The sequence below is a fragment of the Trypanosoma cruzi genome, genomic scaffold, assembly GCF_000209065.1.
Source record: "Trypanosoma cruzi strain CL Brener 1047053516711 genomic scaffold, whole genome shotgun sequence".
Lineage (NCBI taxonomy): Eukaryota > Euglenozoa > Kinetoplastea > Trypanosomatida > Trypanosomatidae > Trypanosoma > Trypanosoma cruzi.
The window spans coordinates 27531-45891 of NW_001849563.1; the positions used below are offsets into that span (position 1 = coordinate 27531).

The 18361-nt window shown below is 44.8% G+C and overlaps 7 protein-coding genes across 7 annotated transcripts, besides 35 other annotated features; all 7 read left to right on the top strand.

The window, feature by feature from the left end:
- Window positions 1-465, top strand: Tc00.1047053510309.10 (hypothetical protein, conserved; the record flags this gene model as incomplete). The annotated part of the gene is made up of 1 exon (XM_804126.1): window positions 1-465. A coding segment is annotated over one exon (465 nt), but the record flags the coding sequence as incomplete, so codon positions are not given.
- Window positions 1-18361: a sequence feature (heterozygous, Esmeraldo-like haplotype).
- Window positions 1133-1154: a sequence feature (AT_rich).
- Window positions 1233-1267: a microsatellite.
- Window positions 1429-1449: a sequence feature (AT_rich).
- On the top strand, window positions 1783-3555 carry Tc00.1047053510309.20 (MFS transporter, putative; the record flags this gene model as incomplete). The annotated part of the gene is made up of 1 exon (XM_804127.1): window positions 1783-3555. One exon carries the CDS (start codon window positions 1783-1785, stop codon window positions 3553-3555), a length of 1773 nt encoding a protein of 590 aa, XP_809220.1.
- Window positions 1820-1845: a sequence feature (AT_rich).
- Window positions 2711-2774: a microsatellite.
- Window positions 3712-3770: a sequence feature (T-rich).
- Window positions 3918-3957: a sequence feature (AT_rich).
- Window positions 4415-4493: a sequence feature (T-rich).
- Tc00.1047053510309.30 (hypothetical protein, conserved) lies at window positions 4566-7226 on the top strand (the record flags this gene model as incomplete). Its single annotated transcript, XM_804128.1, has 1 exon — window positions 4566-7226. The coding sequence occupies one exon, from the start codon at window positions 4566-4568 to the stop codon at window positions 7224-7226; it is 2661 nt and encodes an 886-aa protein (XP_809221.1).
- Window positions 7341-7382: a sequence feature (AT_rich).
- Window positions 7472-7586: a sequence feature (T-rich).
- Window positions 7783-8130, top strand: Tc00.1047053510309.40 (60S acidic ribosomal protein P2, putative; the record flags this gene model as incomplete). The annotated part of the gene is made up of 1 exon (XM_804129.1): window positions 7783-8130. One exon carries the CDS (start codon window positions 7783-7785, stop codon window positions 8128-8130), a length of 348 nt encoding a protein of 115 aa, XP_809222.1.
- Window positions 7974-8066: a microsatellite.
- On the top strand, window positions 8415-8762 carry Tc00.1047053510309.50 (60S acidic ribosomal protein P2, putative; the record flags this gene model as incomplete). The annotated part of the gene is made up of 1 exon (XM_804130.1): window positions 8415-8762. The coding sequence occupies one exon, from the start codon at window positions 8415-8417 to the stop codon at window positions 8760-8762; it is 348 nt and encodes a 115-aa protein (XP_809223.1).
- Window positions 8607-8698: a microsatellite.
- Window positions 8889-8911: a microsatellite.
- On the top strand, window positions 9194-12790 carry Tc00.1047053510309.60 (hypothetical protein, conserved; the record flags this gene model as incomplete). Its single annotated transcript, XM_804131.1, has 1 exon — window positions 9194-12790. The coding sequence occupies one exon, from the start codon at window positions 9194-9196 to the stop codon at window positions 12788-12790; it is 3597 nt and encodes a 1198-aa protein (XP_809224.1).
- Window positions 12805-12843: a sequence feature (AT_rich).
- Window positions 12853-12876: a microsatellite.
- Window positions 12934-12978: a microsatellite.
- Window positions 13053-13073: a microsatellite.
- Window positions 13166-13191: a microsatellite.
- Window positions 13269-13294: a microsatellite.
- Window positions 13552-13589: a microsatellite.
- Window positions 13691-13717: a microsatellite.
- Window positions 13979-14001: a microsatellite.
- Window positions 14011-14051: a microsatellite.
- On the top strand, window positions 14153-15610 carry Tc00.1047053510309.70 (hypothetical protein, conserved; the record flags this gene model as incomplete). The annotated part of the gene is made up of 1 exon (XM_804132.1): window positions 14153-15610. The coding sequence occupies one exon, from the start codon at window positions 14153-14155 to the stop codon at window positions 15608-15610; it is 1458 nt and encodes a 485-aa protein (XP_809225.1).
- Window positions 14753-14779: a microsatellite.
- Window positions 15922-15952: a microsatellite.
- Window positions 16113-16138: a microsatellite.
- Window positions 16198-16252: a sequence feature (GA-rich).
- Window positions 16362-16394: a microsatellite.
- Window positions 16644-16673: a microsatellite.
- Window positions 16702-16726: a sequence feature (AT_rich).
- Window positions 16930-17022: a sequence feature (T-rich).
- Window positions 17250-17302: a microsatellite.
- Window positions 18199-18219: a microsatellite.
- Window positions 18333-18361: a microsatellite.

Here is an 18361-nt window from a genome sequence, read left to right on the forward strand (position 1 = left end):
AACGCGATCGCATGGTTCCTGCAGGCGAAGCTAAAGTATATGTCGGACCCGAATAACATGGACCGCGAGCTGAAGTTTGCTTTTGTCCTTTTTGTGTGGATGATTTTTGTGGGACTTATGGGCGGCGCCTCGTATGTGAACGTGTTCCACAACATTCTTGAGGAGACGCGACTGATGCAGGAGAAGGAGCTGAATGAGGCCATGGTGTTTCTTGCCTCGCGTCAGAAAAAGAGTGGCGATGCGGGAGGGACGCACGCCGAGCGTGGGGAGCAGGAGAGGAACGTGGTGGACGGCGAGTCAAAGGAATTGTGCGAGGCGGCCCACTACATCACGACGGTCTGGAAGGAGAAGCGTGACCTGGCCATGAACATTGGGTCCATATACTCGACAATTGGAATTACTTTGGGTTCACTGCTGGACCTGCTGTTCACGCTGGTGGTGCTCAAGGGAGAAGCGGAAGCGTAGCGTAAGGTTGATAACGGTAATAGCACGGGCTTGGGTAATCAGGCGGAAATAATTGGAAGGGGAGTAGCTACTGGGGGAGATATTTTGTTTTTTTTTATTTGTGAAAACCCACGGGAGGAATTATTAGCGTCCAGACGAGGATGAATAAATGCGGGAGCCGCTTGTGCATCTGTCTTGTTTTTTCACGTGTTGATTGAATGGTTTTATGCGTGAGTGCGCTGGAAGGTGGCGAGAGCGGTTTCCCTTTCTTCTCTGCCGTTCTGCCCCCTGCTACACCAGCTCTCTACAAGGGGGAGCATGTGGTTGTCGCGGCGTTGTCTCGGAGCCAAATTTCTTACTGTTGCATGAGCGTTGGACAGATCTTCTCTGAGGTGTGAGGATGCCGGGTGCCCTGAGCCGAACCGTTTATCTTTTCCCGCAGCCCTTTCTTGCGGAGGTGGGGAGTAGGGCCCTATTCAGGCGCGTGTTTTTATTTCGTTGCCACTATTTTGTTACTTTTATTTTTGTCTAGCCTACTTATATATTTATATATTCGGTCATCAAGGGTGATATTTGCGCCTCCCATGCACGTTGTGGTCGGCGGAGGATATGTTGATGGCCTTCAAAACGCACCCGCACAAGCACACACCACTTAAATGTATTTGTTATGCTTGGAAAGCAAAAGAAGAAAAATAAATAAATAAATAATTGATATGGGACAATAATATTGTGAAGAATTTTTTAACCGTATTTGTTTTGTAAGGGAAACTAGCAAGCAATGGAATTCGAAGAAGAAAGAAAAAAAAAAAAAAAAAAAAAAAAAGAGTTACCGTTGAACGAACATATCTGTTGCGATAATTTTTTTTTTTTTTTCTTTCTGGTTGCCGTTTGATTCTCTGTTGTTTTTGATTGTGTTCATTGTATATAATTATGTATTAATTTTAAAAGCTGTAGATATTATTTGCAATTTTCTCTTCTGAGTGGTTTTTTTTTTTTTTTTTTATTGTGGCTGTTTCAATTGGCTTTCCCACAATGCGGTCAATGTTTTTTTTTTTTATTTATGTCTTTGAGTTAAATTGAGTCATTTTTTAAGTAGTCCACATAAAGGTGGATTTCATTGTTTTCTTCCCATTATTTTATTACATTTCATGATGGTTGTGATGCCCAATTTTTTGTTTTTCTCTTTTTTTCTTCTTTTTTGTGGAGGGGAAGTCTCTGCGTACTTGCCGGTGTGGGAGGCAGACGAAAATGTTCCGGAGCATCTCTCGTCCATTTCTTTTTAATTTTTTTTTATTTGCCAAGTGCCGCGGAATGAGACCGGCATGTTGTTTTTAATGGATGCTGCGCTTTTTGTTCTTGTTGGGCCCGACCTTACTTTTTTTTTTTTTTAATTTATTTTTTCTCTGTCGACGGTGTTTTGACGCATACCGCGTAAAGCAAAGAGTCTCACGCATGAGTGTTGTGCCGGGGGTGAGGGGGACCGGCGTCGAGGAGACGAGGGAGCCTTCTTTTTTGCAGGAGCTCGGTGAAGTGCCGAGGTGTACCGCGGCAGCGCCGGCCCGACTCCGAGGAGACCCGTGGCGGTACTTGGTGGGAATAACCTTCTGCCTTCTATCCATATCGAATGCCATGCAATGGATTACATTCGGCGCCATTGTGGATGAGGTTCGCCTGTACTTCAACATGAGTTCTGTGCAGGTGAACCATCTTGCCACCACGTACGTCATTGCGTACGTATCTATTGTGTTCTTAAGCTGCAAACTCTACGAGTTAACGGGGCTGAAGGTTGGAATTGTGATTGCAGCTGCGGCGAATACCATTGGATCTTCACTTAAACTTGTCGCGGTTTACGCATGGCCTAACATGACCCTGCTATACATGGCGCAGGTGCTGAATTCCATTACGGAAGTCCTCACAATTGCCACCCCGCCACTCATTGCGAATCGTTGGTTTCCGGAAGGCCAGCGCATGATCGCCAACACCGTTTTGAGTAGTGCACTCAACTTGGGCTGTGGTGTAGGTGTGTTGGTTCCAACTTTCTTCGTAACGCCGGAGAAGCAGGAGCGTAAACACTTTGCAAACCTTTTTTGGTTTCAGTTTTCATTGTGCGCGTGCGTGCTGCTAATGGCGATCTTTTTTGTCCCGTCTCGCCCGCGCTACATGGCAAGCTATGCCGCAGCACGACAACAGAGGGGCGAGGAAAAACGCTTGAAGGCTGTTCGGGACATTTTTAAAGGTCACATAGGCCAGAGTGACGGCGAGCTGGAACAACACGAGCATGAACAGCAACAAGATTCCGAACAACCACCACCACAACAACAACAACATCAGGGGCCTGAGGAAGAGGGAGACACTTATCTCACGGATGAAAATGATGAGCAGGAAGTGCAGCCAATCAACGTGTTTTCTACCATCATGGATTCGCTCCGCATGCTGAAGAAGAATCCCTCCTTTGCATTTCTTATGATTGCCAGCGCGGCTGAACTTGGTCTTATATGGGCTGTCGCTACTGTACTGCCTCAGTGTTTAAGTCCATTTGGCGTCTCAGAAGTAGAGAGTGGGTGGATTAGCTTTTTGAATCTTGTCTTTGGTACTATTGTTGCACCATTTTTTACGCATTTTGTTGAACGTAAGCGTCAGTATAAAACCGTACTTGTCTTCATTGCTATGCTCCTTACTATTAACATGTCCATATTTGTTTTCATGCTGGTGTTTGGTCCATCTCCGCATGAAAATCGAACGTACTATGTCGTTGCGGCATTTATTCTCTGGGGCGGCGTGGCTGGCCTCTGTCAGAATTTTATTATGCCACTTATGTTTGAGTTTGTTATTGAGCTCACGTTCCCAATGGCGGAGTCAACAAGTGCGCCTACACTGATGTGGGCAGCATGCTTATCAAATTTGATTTTAACGGTTGTGTTTGGTGAAGTACTTGGGGAACATCCAACACGAGGTGAGGCGCTCAATGTTTTTATGGGGGCAACACTTGTGTGTTTTTTTGGTGGTCTTGCACTTTTGTTGGTGTACCCGTACGGACGACGGCGTGAGTATGAGCTTCTCATGAAGGAGAGAGACGAAACCCAGCAGTTTTCACCACCGTTGCAGGAGTAAAAAAAAAAAGGAAAAAAAAGGAAAAATGGAAGCGTGGCTGTGAAGGACTCTTTTAACAAAAGAAGAATGAAGTACCTGAATACATATGACGTTGGTTTTGTTTCTTTGATTGTTGCGGTTCACAAAATATAGGAAGATGATTTTTTTAAGTGGACATTTTTTTTTTTTTTTCTCTTTCTTTGTTTGTTTGTTTTGTTTTGTTTTCTATTTTTCTTACACAAAAAAAAGTTGTCTGAGAACTGTGCGCATATAAACATATGTATTTATTTATGCCATGAAAAACTTATGATGCAGAAAAATATATTGTTTGGTAAATTTGTGAAAATATAAAGGGAGGAAATGAAACAAAGTCACATGTGTGGTATAATATAAAATTGTAAATAAATAAATATACAAATATATGCGTTTATTAATATATTCATTTATGGATACTCCCCGTAGATGCACAACGAGAACAAAACCCCTTTATAATGAATAAAACAACTCTTCCAGGGAAGGGAGGGAGTGGGCAATATTTTATTAGTTCCGGAGATGCTGTGGAACATAAAATTGCCGGAGATATTATGGACGTCAAGGATATGGAAAATCGGTGTTTGATATAGCACGAAGTTCCAATACGACATGCAATTCGATTTGGCTTTTGTGCTTTTTCTTTCTGCTGTCGCTTTTATCCTTCTTTCCTTTGAGTTGTTTTTTTTTTTTTAATTCTTTTAGTTTTTTCAGCTTTTCTCTCGTGCAGGATACAAATCATGTCTTTTTCCTTTCTGCTGTATGTGGTGCGTGCGTGTGGGTGGGTGGGGTGGAGATGTTTCTGTTGGACGTGACGCTCTAAATGGTTTTGTGTGTATTTGCGGTTCTCTTTTATTCATTTATTTATTATTATTTATTTTTTTTTTTGTGTGTGTTTGTCTTTTATTTCTTTTTTTCGCTTTAATTTTCCTCTCTCACTGAAGGCAGCAACGGGCACAAGAGGTCACTCCCCTGGGCAGTGGGCGAAGGCGAAGTATCGTATGCCCCACGTATTATTTTCTTCCCTTCCCCGCGTGGCGGTGGATGCGCTGCGATACGAGGAGCAAGAAAAGGACGAAGAGGGTACGGAGTTGATCGCTCACAACAACGACATGGACTTCTTTATGGACGACTACGTTTCGTTGGATGTGGCGAAAGCAAACGCCACCGCCGCCAGCAAATTTGTTGAGGACGAAGAGGCAATGATCCCACCAAGAAGTATGGCGCAGCCCAAGCACTCTTGTGAGAAGAATGAAGGTGTTTTTGCTGTCGATTGTGACGTCTGTCTGCAGCTCTCTGGAGCGGCTGGCGAGGGATGTGGAGGGAGATTTATCATTCGTGTTCCAGCGGCTTTGCCAGTATCTAATCCCTCCATTTCCGTTACTCCATGCCCCGTTAATGAAACCACAGCACGCCAAATGAAGCCGATGTGTGGCAAAGATACAATGGTTGCTGTAGAGGAGGTACCTGTACTTGACGCTGGTGCTGCTTGGACAGTACGCGGTGAAGGATATATGAATGGTGAGGTGTCAGAAGAAGAGGATGGGGCTGCGTTCTGCTCTTCTTGCTATGCAGTCAACAGTTATGCTCAGCACGGATCAATAATACCAAAAACAATATTGATGCCAAGCAATAATTGTGAACATTTAATAAATGCAGGCAATGTTACGATTACTGTTTCTGCTGAAGAACAAAAACAAGCCAGAGGAGGGGAATGTGTCGTGGTACATGCCATGAAACTTCCTCTAAACTTTGTTCTTGGCTTACGGTTATCCTTTGAGCTGGAACGAGCTCTTGTGAAATATTATCAAGAGAACAGGACATCATCATCAGCACCTCCTCCTGTATGGCTTTCTGCCTTTTTGTATACGACGGCTCTGCGCTCTGAGGCCTTCACGAGCCCAATTTCCACCTTATCTCCCTCGATTTTTCAAGAGTGGTTAGGGGAATCAACTGCAGTGGCGACACTAGAGGGCTTTTGTATTGTGGCCCTCAATATAATTGCTCAAATGGGACATTTGCGCCGACAAAAGTTACAAGAAACGGACGATATTGACGAAACAACGATGGCACAGAGGGGTTTATTGCACGGCAATCAGCTGTTTTCTGCTTCACAGAAGGAACGTGTACGGTGTTGGCTGCAACGTTATATTCCATTGGAGGCCTATGACGGAAGCGAGGAGAGTGAGACAACTCTCCGAAGGCCACCTGGGTGTTTTTTATGGCCTTCCGCTGTGACAGTTGTTTTTCATATAGCACTGGACTTGGCCAAATTTTTGTTCCCTTCGTTGTTATTGAATCTGGAGTCTACAATCCTGGCTGCCCTGCAGCCACTTCTGGAAGCACGCACTCTGGAGTCGATGTCGACTCCCTTTCTGTATGTGTCGTCTCCTGTTTTTTCTCCCTGCACCCCGTCACTGCGGTGGCCACAGAGCCGCAGACAGGCTTTGTTTTTGTTAACGCAATTGCCTTCCGCATGGTGGAGTTGGTGGCGTCGAAACAAAAATGATGAAAGGAGCAATAACGACTGCGGTATCAGCGCCATTTGCGCGTCAAGGGGGTACGCTGCTCTTCGAGTTTTGCAGTGCTTCACATGCAGTTGCTTGCAGTCCACCCCTGATGAGTCCTGTCATCTCGTGGAGGGCGACGACGAAGAAGAGTGTGAATTGGCACAATTTCTTCTTTCAGCAGAAGCGTTATTTGCAGAACTTCTTTTGGATCGTGAGGTAGCAAACGTAATTGAACGCACCATAAAGGGAATCACCTGGCTTTACCACATTTCATTGGAAAGGCTTAAGAGCAGGGACGCTGTAACCTTGCCCTTACAGACAACACGTGCCTCGATGCGTTATCTTCTTGTACTTGTCTGTTGGTTGACTTTCCGCCCCAAAGGTTATTGCACGACACTGGCCCAACATCATTTTGGTTCGCTGTTGCGCCTTGCCGCCATGCATCACGAACGGTGCCAGTCAGAGCATCTTTTTAATATGGAGTTGGAGGAAGAGGGAGAGACAATGGATCGCGAACAGTTGTTGTTAAGGGTTTGCAGTCGCGAATACTTCCTGTTACTCTCCAATTTGCTTTGCCATCTACGTGACCGATGTGGAACGCGACGGCACAGAGGAGATTACGCAACCGCACCACGGGAAAATCCATGGCAACAGCTGCGTCAAGGTAAGATGTCCAGCCGGTTATTTGCGAATGATGAAGACGGGACGACAAACACCTCCCACAGCCATCCCTCCGTGGCTTCTTTTAGCACCACGAATGCCGCGACAGAATCTCTCCTTGCACCTCAGCCGCCAACGGCGCGACGCACCGCAATTCTGCATAACGATGCCCTTCCGTCCCATTCACTTTATACTCTTCGGCGTGTTATTCGTGCAATGTGCCACGTTATTCGTCGACTTGAACGGGACGTGCTTGAGGAGTGTGACACGTCGGCATTAACTTCTCTTGGTACCAAAAGAATGCGCAATTTGGAAGAAAACGTTTTTTCAAATTTGCGAGTTTCCGTTCGTGAACTGAAATTTGGCGTAACGCCTTATTTTGCGCGCCATTTATGCAGCCAGCCAAACGGCCGTTTCTGGGAGTGGCACCTGGAAATCAGTGAGTCCAGTGACGAAGATGCAACAGACACTTCCGCCAGCGGAAGCGGATGACAGAGAAAGACATATACACAGAAAACCGAAAAATACCGGGAAGAGTTGAAAGCAGATTATTATTATGACTTTAGGCACATGAAGAGCCGCCCCAAAAATACAAGATCATTGGTGAAAAATTGAAATATAAATAAATAAATATATATATATATTTATGCATTTCTAAAGCCTTTTGTGGATTTGACTTCTTCTGCTGCACAGAACCATTTTTTTTTTTTTTTTGGATTGTAACAGGCCCGGCTGTGTTTTTTCTTTTTTTACCATTTATTTTATTTTATTTTTTTGAATGTTGTTTTTTGCTGGTTTTTTTTTTTTTTTTGCCTCGTTTCTTTATTATTTTCTTTTTTTGCATGTTTTTTTGCACCCCCGTCTCATACCAACAGAATGGGAAGGGAATTTTCATCGGTGCGCGTGATTTTAGTTGTGGTTTGCGTGATTCTCCGACCGCAAATGTTGTTGTTGTTTGTTTCTTTACGGGTGACGTTGTTGTCATCGCTTCTTTTCTGTTCTATTTCTGCTGATATTTTAAATTTGCCAATGTTTTCCGTGAGGGGCCATGGCCGATAAGGTTGAAGCGAACGACACGCTGGCGTGCACCTACGCCGCCCTCATGCTTAGCGACGCGGGTCTGCCCATCACGGCGGAGGGCATTGAGGCCGCGTGTGTGGCTGCCGGTCTGAAGGTGCGCAACACCCTGCCCGTTATTTTTGCTCGCTTTCTCGAAAAGAAGCCGCTGGAGAGTCTCTTTGCTGCTGCCGCTGCTACGGCTCCTGCAGAGGGCGCCGCTGCTGTTCCTGCCGCTGGCAGTGCCGCCCCTGCTGCCGCTGCTGCCGCTGCTGCGCCAGCAAAGGACACAAAGGAGGAGGAAGAAGACGACGATATGGGTTTTGGCTTGTTTGACTAGGCGTGTGTCTGTGTGCTTAAGGAGCAAAAAAAAAAAAAAAACTTTGGACGCCGATTTGCACTCGTTTTTATGTTTGAATTGTAATTTATTTATTTATTTTGCAATTTTAAAACCACCCAGTGTAATTTGGGGTGAGATGCTCCCGTCTGTTGGTTGCATGACACCTTGATGAATTTCTAAATTTTAGTTATATATTTGTCTCCTTGTTTGTGATAACTTTTTTATCGCGTTTTGCTCCACACTTCGGCAGATCTCATACGTGCGCTCACTCAAGAAAGGGAATTATGGCCGATAAGGTTGAAGCGAACGACACGCTGGCGTGCACCTACGCCGCCCTCATGCTTAGCGACGCGGGTCTGCCCATCACGGCGGAGGGCATTGAGGCCGCGTGTGTGGCTGCCGGTCTGAAGGTGCGCAACACCCTGCCCGTTATTTTTGCTCGCTTTCTCGAAAAGAAGCCGCTGGAGAGTCTCTTCGCTGCTGCCGCTGCTACGGCTCCTGCAGAGGGCGCCGCTGCTGTTCCTGCCGCTGGCAGTGCCGCCCCTGCTGCCCCTGCTGCCGCTGCTGCGCCAGCAAAGGACACAAAGGAGGAGGAAGAAGACGACGATATGGGTTTTGGCTTGTTTGACTAGGCGTGTGTCTACACCAAACGTCGCTGTGTGAGTTCCACGGTGCGGAATCTATGCTCTTTTCCTTTTTTTGTTATTTGTATTCTTTATTTTTATTATATATAACCGACTGTTCTCTTTTTTTTTCCCGTGTGTGTGTGTGTGTGTGTGTGGAATTTGTTTCTTGTTGCCGTATTTGTGCATTTGTTCTCCTAAACGATATTTTTCTCACTCTCTTTCCTTCTTTTTCCCCTCCCCCTCTTTTTCTGTGATTGCGGGTGCACCGTACAGATTTTTTCCCAACTCTTCCAATTGGGGACCAAAATATTTATCTCGACAAGTTTATATTGTGAATATTTTTATATTATCCCGTAAGGCACTGTGTTTGTGCGTGTGGAATCATTGCTCCGTGCACTTTACAGTATTCGTCTGCCGCACGAAGGTGAGGACGACGTATGCAGCATGTGAGGCACCTCGAGGGATGTATCAAGCGCTGTCAAGATGGCATGGATGAAATCAACGCTGTGGTGGATGAATTTGGAAAATGCATTGTGGACGACGAGAAGGTGCTGCATTTGTGGCAATCTATTGAGAGAAGCGAGGTTGAGTTGTTACATGCACTGGCAGTCTGTGATACATCTGTTCACAGCAGTTACTTTCGGGTCATGTACCTTCTCTCCCATGGGGACGAGGTATTGGCACAGATGCAACTTGCAAAAGAGCGACTTCTCAGGTGTTTTCGTTTCATAGCGGCAAAACGAGACAGAGGAGTGATGGCTGGGAGAGCGCCTACGAATGGCATAGATGCGACCGGGTCAGCGGCTGTTGACTACCTTGTGAGGGCGGCAGCAACGATTCTCAGTGAGCTGAGAGACCGTGGTCAACACCTTGTTGACAACGCTGTGCTAATTCAAAAGAAACTAGTTTATTCGTTGCGAGGAGAAGGTGATGTCATGATGGAACTCCATCAACAAGACGAAGATCAATCGGGAGGAATGAAAATTGAATATCCGCTCCATATATTTCCATCATTTCCGGAGGACGCGGAAAAGGAGGAAAATGGAATTGCGGTTCTCTCAAAGTTGAAGGAAGACCATGGCATTGAATTGTGGACTCCATGGGAAGAATCGAACGCCATTTGGACTGACTTGCAGCTAATGAAAATGTCCCTTCGTAATGCTTTTTCCGCGGCTGCATGCAAACACTATTTTGTGGCTGCCTATGATTTTGCATTAGTGATGAAGCTGCTTGCCACAAAATGCTACACCGTGGAGGAGTTGCTGATGACAGTTTTGTCGCTGGAATACCGCAGGGAAGGAGATTCTTCATTGTTGCACTTTATAAAGACCTCCGAACTGACTGAAAGGGCGACATCACCTTGGGCTGCCTCGATATTGTCTAAAATGCATCCCAATGTACTGTCCAAAGAGTTTTTTCTTGCACGTGGCAATCCGATGCCGCCGTACTTCATTTCCCTCACGTTTGTCTCGTTGGTGTGGAACACCGCTTTTTGTTTGTGGCAGAAGGGATGTGTGAAAGAGGCACATCAGTGGCTGTGTGAGATTGACGTGGAGCGGCTTTTTATCCTTGCGGGTGCAACGGAGAAGGGGACTGAAAAAGAAGGCGTTAATGGCGTGTGCGGTTTAATGACGCGGCATCGTTTCACGGAATACGGCGAAAGGACTTCATTGGAAGCACACGTGGGCCGATCCGACCCTTTTGAATCAGCACACGTAGATGAGGGCGGCAAGTTAAAAGGGCCTCGGGGAGAGTATCAAGAGTCGACACGTCTTTATCCGCTTCTGTGCCGCATTGTCTGTTTGCGCAATTTGTGTGCTGTGTTGCTTCTTTGCACCACGCCGCAGGATGTCTTGTTTCTTCTTTTACACCTTCACAGTGCCCTTCAGTGGCAGGCGCAGTGTGTGTTGCCTCAAAGCGACTGTGTAAACTGGGAAGAGCGTGACTTCAAAAGAGGGCAGCCTCATACAGATGCCACAGCTGAGGTATTAACGGTGGCGATGCTTGTTGTTGAGTACTATCTTACCCAACGTGTGATGGTAACCGTGGAGTCGTCCGTATCGTCAGGGTCCTCCTCGCCCATGGAAGTTGAGATGGCAGTGCACCAGGTGTGCGATGAGCTAATCTGCTTTCTTAGCTCTGCGAAACTGTCGGGCGTGGAAGAATTGGAACAGCATGGATTTCCACCCGCTTGGCATGTTCGGTATGAAGACGAAAGTAATGTAAGAAATGATGACTCCGACAGTTCCCTGGGACCTTCGTGGCTCACGGTGCAAGTTCTTGGCATGACGCAAGCATTTGCCTCGGGATTTCGCAGCAGCAATTTTTATCGGCGCGCTTTTGCAGCCGGAGAACCAAACGGGATAAATCGAGGGGCGGTAGGGGATGGGATGAAGCCAGTCGAGAAGCGTTCGACATGGTCAAGTTCTTTTGCGAATAGAATGCAGAATACGGCTCGATTCATTATGAAAAGTGTGGGTGGCTCATGGGAGGGGGGTGAAGATACCGAAACCGCTAGAAAATCTTCTTTTTTGAGCAGCGAACTGCGTGCAATTCTTTTGTTACCACAATGCTTTGAGGTGAAGGAATATTTACGGGCGGAAAAAGGGCCAGGTGATCTTTGCTTTCCGTCCTTGCATGGGGTTGGGCTTCCGTTATTACCGGAAGAAGAGTTGGTTGATGGCTCCTGCAAGAGTTCTGAAGATTTGGCATGGCGGTTATTGGTTATTGCCTGCCGATATAGCAAATCCCAGTCATTAGTTTCATTGATGCCGCATAGCAGCACTGATGACAGTGACGGACTTCTTGACATTGTTATCCCAGAGCTCAACAATTCTGCGAGGATGCTAATGAATGAGCTCAACGGCCATGCCGGGGACGAGTGGCTGTCTGTATGGAAACATGAGAAAAGCCTGAGTGCAGGTCGTGTCCGTACCTCTAAGCTTTTGGCAGCATTGGAGCGTGGGACGTTCATGTCCGTGGTGCGGGATGATCCGCGACGTGACGGTGCAGATAGTGGGCACCATGGGGAGAGGGCCGCACATCTTGAGAAGGGATTTTTGCATGACTCCATTTTTACTAGGAACTCAATTCCACCAGCTGCCGATGTCATGAAAAACAGTGAAAATGTCGCGGAGGAACACAGGGGCGAAGCGGAGGGGTCGGCTGCTCGGTTGTGGGATTCTCCAGCACCAACGTATACACCGCCCATTCATTTTGATTTTTCAGCCTTTACTTCGGGTTCTGCAGAGGCACTGCAGGCAACACGGCAAATTGTGGATGATCTGCTACGCGGACAAGAGGCAGCAGAAAACGCCGCTGCTAATGGCGAAGAGATGACAGCTGAGAGTAATACCCACTGCATGAGTGTCCTCACACCCAATTCACGACAACTTCTTCACGAAGAGTTGCCGAGTATATGGCAGTTCATGCCCTGGAGACTTATTTACAGCAGTCGTCATCATGGATTTAGCTTCAACGCTATGCTGTCGTGCAGTCAACGAGAAGCCGATGCGTCACGGGAGCATGGAAGGATATCGCCTATGCTTCTTGTAATTGAACTTATGACAACAAACCGGAGGGCATCAACAAGTGACGAGGATGGGCCGACAAAACTTGTGATTGGTGCATGTTTATCAGAACCTTTACACACAGGGACGCGCCGGTTTTACGGTAACAGTGGGACATTTGTTTTTCAGTTACTACTATCATCAGCCGCCTCCCAATCGGTGTCACCACAATTACGTATATATCGAGCCACAGGAAGGAATCAACAATTTATCAACACCATGTCACATAGTCTTGCAATTGGAGGCGGCGGTGGTTGCAGTATTTTCTTCAACGACACAATAACGCATGGTTCCACTGCAGCATGTGCCACGTTTGACGCCCCGCCACTTACACATTGGAGCACCTCGTCATCTTTTCTGTCGTGGTCCTCAGATGTTGCAGCAGAAGGAGCAACGAAGGACGATTCGGCATTGAGCTACGCCTTTGATGTTTGCTCACTAGAGCTACTTGTGATTGGAGATTAAAGAAAACCTTAAGGAATATTTATTATATATAAAAAAACTATATATGTAATTTTGCGTTGTTGTTTTTTTTTTTTTTTTTTTTTTTTGAAAATTTTGTGTCTTTTTGCGTCTGCGGAATTTTGGACAGCCGGCATAATGAAGATTATATATTTCTATATATTTCTATATATATATATATATATATATATGTCGATATGCCGATTTATTTTCTTGTTTCTGTGTGCGTGAGTGTGTATGAGCGGGTTTTAGTTGTAGAGTGCGGTGTTTGTTTGTTTGTTTGTTTTTCAGCAAAAGAAAAAAACACAGACGAGAGGAGATAATTATAATTCAATGACACATGAAATGCAACTGGGTGGGTACGCTTACAGTCGGTCGTTTTTTTTTTTTTTTTTTTTTTTTTTATTGTTAGTTGTTGTTCTGCCTGCTCTTGTGTCAGTGTTGCAAATTATGCAACGACTGCCTGCTTCACATGCATGTCTTTTTTTTTTTCTTTTTTTTTTTTTTCCACCACTTCTCCCGCTAGACACATAACACGCGTCAAGGCTTCTTTAGTAGGCGAGGGAGGGAGAACTGAAGAACAAACGGGGTGGTGGGGGAGAAGGCAGGAAAGAAACCAACGCAGCGCAAAGAAGGACAACAACAACAACAAAAAAGAACAAATCCTCCCAAAGAACGAAAGGGTGCATTTACATTCATAGAAATTCAGGCTAAACGAAAAGAAAAGGAAGAAGAAAACTTTTGTGTAAGTCTGAAGAACTAACAAAAACAAAAACCAAAAAAAAAAAAAAAAAAAAAGAAACGTAAAGCACCGACTGGACCCCTCTCTCAGCAACTAAAAAAGGGAAAGAAAAAGGAAGACATCCATTTTGCCGTTACAACTGTATACACACAGGGACAAGTATACATACATACATACATACATATATAATTGTAACGGTTTGGGTGGAATAAATTGGAGGAAAGAAAAGGAGAGCGAGGTTGAACAGGTGCAATTGTTACACTTACAGATTAAATTTAGATATATTATTGTGCTTGGTTCAGTTAAAGCTCAACACCTCCCCCACCTTGACACGCCTTACCACCCGCTCTCATTTGAAGTTAGGAGAGGAGGGGAACGAATATTTTAAAGAAAACATATATTATAAATATTCTGGTACACTGAGGCGTAAAGAACTTGCGTGCTGTGTCTTTTTTTTTTTTTTTTTTTTCTTACAGATTATTATATATACATACATATATATATATATATATATATATATATTGTGTGTGTGTGTGTACGTGTGTTTTCGCTCGGGCTTGTAATTGTGTGGGACTTTCTTGGTGCCCATTTTCAACGTTGAGAGAAATACATCAGGGAGAACGATGACAAATATGGAGAAGAGGGCGTCTGCTTTCAGCACGGCGTCACCAATACATTTGGACTGCCCAGCTGCTTCTTGTCCATTTGGCCATGGCGCAAACAACGGTGACAACAACAGAACAGAGAGCCATGATGAAAGTATGCATCGTGGTTCAAGCTTCCCGCCGGTTGTTTCACATAATTTGTGTGATGAACTGGGAAACTGCTTCATGCAGCCGCCTATTGCTCTTCTTTCGCGTAGACGGTACCAGGACCCTGCGGTAATGCGTCTACATGCTGCTTTGGCTTTTAGAGAGATGCGGAGTTCCGCTAATGAAAGTCCGGAACCACAAGCCTCTTCTTCATGGACAACAAACTCAGCAGCATCGCCAAAAAACAGCCTTTCTATTGGGTATGACGATGATGCAATGTCTTCTTTTCTCTCCACGCCAGCTAACGGCTCACCAATTAAATTTTTCCGACGTGCAAAATCTCTTGTATTTCCTTCGGTACGGTCTTCGGCCTCGTTGGCTTCTGGGGACGAGGTTAATCATGTTTCATCCGTGGTGGAAACCACAACGAAATTAAAAAACTGCCCTTTTATGAACTTCTACTGGAATTCACAGCAGCAGCAGCAGCAGCAGCAGCAGGGTATAGAGGACGGACAGGAAGGGTTGATTGAAACGGAGAAACAAGAGGAAACAATTGAAGGCGTGCAGGCTCCCTGTTTTATTTTTGATGCCATGGCAGGTCCAAGCCAAGGTACCGAGAGGGGTATGAGCGACAGCGACGTTCAGTTCCGTGGTGTCCCCACGGATTCTTCTGCGGATAATGTTGCTGCTTGGGAAATGGACGACAGAGAACGAAAAAGCCATGACGTAGACGATGATGCTGCTTTATCACACCACGAGGATGACGAAGTCGTGGGCGTAACGGCGGAGGGAAATTTTATCTACCGACGGGACATTGACGCAGAAGGGAGTCGTTTTGTTCGAGGAAAAGTTCAACATCATCAAGATGACCGTCCTTTCCCGGATGAGTGTGGCGATGCCGATACCTTCCCTGCGTTCATCCCTACAGCCCCTTTTTGTACACCGGAGAGAAATATATTTGCCACAGTTCTCAGCGACAGGGCAGCGGTTCCAAACTCACACGAAGAAAGGGTTGGTGTCTGGAAAAACGCAGCCGCCGCGTCAACCACAGCGTCGTTAACAAACGGCGCGGCATTTCCTCGAGGGGGTTCTATTGGTAGAAGCCGTCAGAAAAAAGCCCCTGAATGGACCCCGATTGATGCGGAGTGGTGTTCTCTCCTCTTACGTTACCGTGTCTGCGAAAACGCCGATGAGACGGAGTACAAGGAACTGATAAGTGCAGTGAATAAATGGCACGAGGTGCGACTTCGCTACCCCATGGAAGCATTAGAGCGACGTTTGCGGGAAGGAGAAAGTTATGACAGGCCCCCGTTTGTTCTCCGCTGGTAATTTGTTGGGGGCGAGGCGGAGAACGGAGTCAGAAAACACGGACATAGAAGGGACAGAAGGAGAAAAAGGAAAAAAAAAAAAAAACAATGTGGCTTGAAAGGCAAAAGAGGGGGGGGAGGGGAAATAAATTGGGGATCATCAGAATAAAATACTCAACCATCCGGAGTGGTGGAAGGGTGATCTCCAGGACGTTTAGATTCTCGTTTGTCCACTGACGGGAAACGCGGGGGAGGAGGCAAGAGGTATTCCTGTGTGGCTATTATTTTTCTGTTAACTTTTCCCGCTCTGCAGTGTCACCCACTCCCACTCCCTTTTTCTTTTTCTTTTTTTTTTCTTTTTTTTGGGGGGGGTTTAATATATATATTTTTTACGCACTACGCTTTCTTTTGCTTACAAATTTTCCAACCGCCTCTATGGACCTCCTTTTGGATAGATGGATGGATCGGTTTTTTCTTTTACTTCTCTGTGTGTGCGTGTTTTATTTGTTTGTATGTGAGGATTGTTTGTTTTTTTTTTTTTTTTTTTTTTGAGTTTCTAATTCTCATATGACAGAAACGGATATGCGTGCAGAGAAGAGGTTTATTTGTGAAAGAGAAGAAGACACAGACAGACAGACAGAGAGAGAGAGGGAGGGAGAGAGAGGAAACACAAATGAATTAGAATTGTACGCATATACAAAAGAGAATTTATTGCATTTACATACTTAAATAGGGGAGGGATGGTAGGCCCACGCCTCCTCTTCTTTTTTTCTTTGTTTTTGTTTTTGTTGTTGTTGTTGTTGTTGATTTGCCATTCCTTGTTCAGTTAAACATCATGTCTGTGCGCGTGAACACATATCTACATCTACATACATTTATATGTTTATATTTATTTATATGGACGCGTGCTTTATTCGGTGCATGCCTGATTGCATAAATACGCAGACTTTGGGTGCGCGCTGTTTCATAATGGGGAGAATGTTTTTTTTTTTTTAAGACACTGCAGTCAATGGGCGTGGGTGTTCATGCACACGCATCTCTAGAATACCCACCTTAAAAGGAAGAAGAAAAAAAAAAAAAAAAAACTGATTGTTTGTTTTTTGGCGTGTGGGGTATTATTTTATTTTTATTTTTTTTTGTGTGTGTGTTTGCGCCCTCTTGTTTTCTTTTTATTGTACCAGGAGAAAGAGTTATGAGGAGGAGGTTTCTGACACCTCGTGTTTGATGTACCCGAACCAGAGAAATACGGAAAAGAAACGTATGATGAGTATTTGTTCTACACGGAGAGATAGAGTGAAAAAGAAAAGAAATAAATTGACATAAAAAAAAGACTTTGGGTAGTTTTTTTTTTTGTTTTTTTTTGTGCCCATTTCCATTAATTATGGTTTCCTTTGCTTTCACATCCCTTTTTTTTTTTTTTTTCTTGTTGTTGTTGTATTACGCCCCAAGCTTTTAACGGTCCACCGCGGCACGACAGGTGGCTACCATCGACTCTGTGCACACTGCGCCGTCCTCAACGAGGAGCAACAAATATGCGCGCGCGTGTCACTCCTACAGTCTCCAGCCGGTGCTATTCGAGCCCGGTATTTACCCAACATGGTGAGATGTTTGTTTGTTTGTTTTCCTGTTTTCTTTTTAATTATTTAACGGGGCGTTTTTAATTATTTATTTATTTTTTTTTTGTTTGTTTGTTTGTTGTGTGTTTTTGTGTTTGCGCTTGGCGTGTGTGTTATTTTTTATGGATGCGAAGAAAAGGTATGATTTTTGGTTTCCGTTCATATCTTTTTTTCCCCCGTGGCTTCCGCAGCTGTTGTTTGTGAGTGAACGGCGGACATTACATGCTTTGGCTGGGAGTTTTTGCGTGCTTGTCATGCTGTGCGCTTTTTTTTTTTTTGTTGTTGTTGTTTTGTGTGTGTGGCCGTTCCGTTGCGTGGGTATTTTGTGGAAATGTTTGCGCCTACGGAACTTCGCCATTCCCACCGCTTCCACTTGCATGTCTGCTCTAAGAGGAAGCTGGTTTCTATACATGTATTATATTATATTATATGTATGGTTTTTTTTGAGTTTTTTTCTTTATTTGTTTGTCTGCTTTGGTTTCTTGCCGTGTGAGACGTCCCAGTCGTCATTGAGTATCCAGCAGAAGAGCACGAACCCATTTTTATTTCAGTGCCCAGCTGGCGTGACTGCTTCAAACATCCTTTCAGGCCGGAAACCAGTTACTTTAGAATGGCAGGGGTCCTCTGACTCTCGCGTTAAATTGTAACAGCGGTGGTGGTGTTGGAGACGAGCGTATCGTGCAGGATTAGAAGTGTACTGGAGAAGATGAGGGGAAATATATTTATGTTTGTTCATTTGTTTACACAGAAATGAGGGGTTCAGGGACAATTCCCTGCCATTGCCACGTGAGGTGAAGAGTGGTGGTTTATGCTTCAATGGAAATGATAAGACGGCGGCATTAAAGCCAAGAGGTGAAAAAGATCCCAAGCAACTTTTTCTTTTTTTTTTTCTTCTCACCACCCTTTTTTACCTTCACTTATTGCAATTTTTATTATTTAACATTTCTGCTTTGTGGGTTTCTCACAAATAACCGCCCTTTCTTTCTTGCCTTCGTTTTTTTTTTTTTTTTTTTTTGTTGTTGTAATTATAGAAATTGGCAAAATGATGATCTTTCTCTCTGTATGTGTGTGTGTATTTTTTATTTTTCTTCTTTGTTTTTGGTTTGTTGTTTGTTTACTTCTCTTTTTAAAAAAAGAAAAAAGAAAAAAAAAAAAAA